Source organism: Fukomys damarensis, unplaced genomic scaffold (assembly GCF_012274545.1).
Source record: "Fukomys damarensis isolate Sample0158 unplaced genomic scaffold, DMR_v1.0_HiC HiC_scaffold_37, whole genome shotgun sequence".
NCBI classification, from domain to species: Eukaryota; Metazoa; Chordata; class Mammalia; order Rodentia; family Bathyergidae; genus Fukomys; species Fukomys damarensis.
The window spans coordinates 5,967,181-5,970,052 of record NW_022900949.1 but is presented as its reverse complement, the minus strand read 5'-3'; the positions used below and the strand labels follow the sequence as shown (position 1 = coordinate 5,970,052).

The 2,872-nt window shown below is 54.3% G+C and overlaps 1 protein-coding gene across 1 annotated transcript in view; it reads right to left on the bottom strand.

The window, feature by feature from the left end:
- The window catches only part of Mrpl4 (mitochondrial ribosomal protein L4), a gene marked incomplete at its 5' end in the record, with an annotated part of 5,021 nt that extends 2,150 nt beyond the window's left edge, over window positions 1-2,871 (bottom strand). The window contains 3 exons of the mRNA XM_033759591.1: window positions 6-93; window positions 923-974; window positions 2,801-2,871. Coding sequence (XP_033615482.1) covers window positions 6-93; window positions 923-974; window positions 2,801-2,871 — 211 coding nt within the window. The remainder of the gene's footprint in view (window positions 1-5; window positions 94-922; window positions 975-2,800) is intronic.
- Window position 2,872: the final 1 nt, after the last annotated feature.

The window sequence follows — 2,872 nt, the reverse complement described above, 5'->3', positions numbered from 1 at the left end:
GCTGCCGTGCCTCGCCCGCCCGCTGCCCTTCTGCTGCCAGGGCTTCCGGCCGCCGCCCCGTACCTCTGCCCTCGTCTTGGTCTTGGCGTAGCTCTGTGGGTGACGGGAGGGTCAGGTGCAGGAGGCAAGGGCGCCGCAGGGACCGGGGGTCGGGGTGGCCGGGGAAGGTGAGGCTGGAGGGGATACCAGGGCCTTGGGTGGCTGAAAGGCAGGGACTCTGACAATGGATTCTCCTTTTGGTGGCACTGGGGTTGAACCCAGCTTTTCACATTGGATGATACGCCAGCCCATTTTTAAAAAAATTTTGAGACAGGGTGTTGCTAACTTACCCAGGCTGGGCTCCAACTTGCACTCCTCCTGCCTCAGCCTCCTAGAGTGCTGGGATTACAGGTTTGCACACCCACCCAACCCAGCCTGACAGTAACTTCTTTCATGCTCCTGGCATAAATCCCAGACTGTTCACTACGGTCCCCACTGACCTCCATGGCACAGGAGGCTCCTTCCGGTCTGGGCCACAAGGGCCTCTGCACATCCTGTGCTGTTTCCCCTGTCGCCACCAGGCCCTACTGCCCTGCTGGTCTGCTCCACTTCTCCATGAGGCCTGGGGCTCCATGTCCCTTTCTCTGGGACAACTGCTCATCACAGACCTGGCTGCCTGATCCGTGTCCCCACCGCCACCAGACTGTGAACTCCCCAAGGTCGGGACTTGTGTCTGTCCTGTCTGGAGGCTGTGCCCTCTCCAAGCAGAGCCCACAGTGCTTGGTGCTCGGGAGGGGCCTGAAAACAGTCACCTGTGAGCGGATCTGAACGGAGGGGATGAGGCCGGGCCACGCACTCCACAGAGAAAACCCGATGGCTCCTTCTGCCTCCGGCCCTGGCCCCACCGGAAAGTATTCTGCCCCCGCTCACTGTCCACACTCACAATTCTCTTGAAGTTCCTCTGCCAGATGGCCACCTGGTGCAAGACATCCAGCCTGGAGCAGAGGAGGGAGACATGAGAAGCCACCTCCACTTCACAGCCTCCCACACAGCTGGGCACAGAGGCCCACGCCTATAACCCCAGTACTCTGGGAAGCTGAGGCAGCAGGATCGCCAATTGGAGTCCTATCCGGGCAATTCATTGATGCTGTGCCTCAAAGTAAAAAATAAAAAAGGTGGGGCCGGGGATTTAGCTCAGTGGTTCCGCCACCTGCCTCACAAGCTCAAGGTCCTGAGTTTGGTCCCCGGTACCAAAAAAATTAAAAAATAAAAAGCGGTTGGGCTATAGCTCAGTGCAAAGGCCCTAGGTTCAACCCCCAGAATCAAAATCAGAAACAAAACCCTCACAAACTCACCACTCGACTGAAGGAAAATCCAGGCTCCCTCAACCGCAGGGGCTTTATGTAATCTGTCCTTTTCTAACCTCATCTTGAATCCCCTCCAGCCAAGCTAGCCTCTCAGAAGATGGAGTCCAGCCCCAGGGCCTTTGCACTGGCCATTCCCTGCCTGAAATCTTCTTGTCCTGGCCAGTTCCTTCTCAGCCTCTCAAACCACCTCTGAGAAGAGTCCCCTGTTAAGGGAAGAGCTGCCCCTCCACTCCCAGGGCCCTGTGGACTTTCCTGCCATGCAGACTCCTTCATGAACTGCTGTGGCAGCTCTCTACTATTCCATACAGCAGACAACAGCCACATCTGGCCCCTGAACAGCTAAAAATATGATTAGCAGCATGTGTTGCCAAAATTTCCAGATATACCAAGTTAAATACGGCATGTCATTGAATTCAGTCTCACCTAGGGTCTGGGGATTTAGCTCAGTGGTTCTGCTGCCTGCCTTGCAAACACGGTCCCAAGTTCAATCCCCGGTACAAAAAGAAAAAAGAAAGAAAGAAAAAAAGAAAGTCTCACCGGTGTCTTTCTTTTTCATACCATGAATCAAACTCAGGACCTTGTGCTCACGAGGAAAGCAGTGGAACCACTGAGCTAAGTCCCTGGCTCACCTGTCTCTTTCAGCATTTTGTTGTTCTTGTCTTTGAAATAGGGTCTTATCATGTAGCCCAGGTTGGCCTCAAACTCGTGATCCTCCTACCTCAGCCTTCCAAGTTCTGGCACTACAGGCCTGAATCATTACACCTGGCTCTCTTTTTCTTTGCATTACTGGGGACTGAAACCAGGACTTTGCATGCTAGGCAAGTGCTCTACCTCTGAGCTCTATCCCAGCCCCTTTTCATTTTGTGACAGGGTCTTGCTGAGTTGCCCGGGCTGGCCATGAACTCATGATCTTCCCGCCTTAGACTATTGAGTGCTGGAATTACAGGCGTGCGCCACCATGCCCGGCCTCAAGATATTTTTAGACTTTTTTTTTTTTGTAATAACACTTATTAAGTATCAGAAAGTGTAACGGAAAGAGTCGCCTGCAGTTTTCGATCCCAGCTCTGTTGCTGGGTATAGCCTTTTGACTCTATGCCTTAGCTCTAAAAAATTAGCATAACAGCATTCTTCCCTAGGGTCACTATGCAGAACCAGTTAACTATAAAATGAAAATGGGCTATGCCAGGCATCCAGTGAGAGTTTAGTCCTCCTCGGTGCTCTTCTGTTTTTGAGAAAAGATCTTGCCATGTAGTTCAGGCTGGCCTCGAACTTGCGGTGGTCCTCCTGCCTCAGCCTACCCAGCGCTGGGATTACTGGGGAGAGCCACCACCCCGACTCCACAACCCCCCTTTGGCGGGTGGAGAACCTGAGGCCCGACGGCAGGAGCTCAGATCACGCTGATTCCCGAACCGGCGCTCTCCATCCCTTCCCAGCTCCCACCGCTGCCCGCTCACCGGGGCGCCGTGGCGAAGACATCGGGGTGCAGCTCAGCCAGGCCCACACGCTCCTGCTCGTAACCCCGCAGG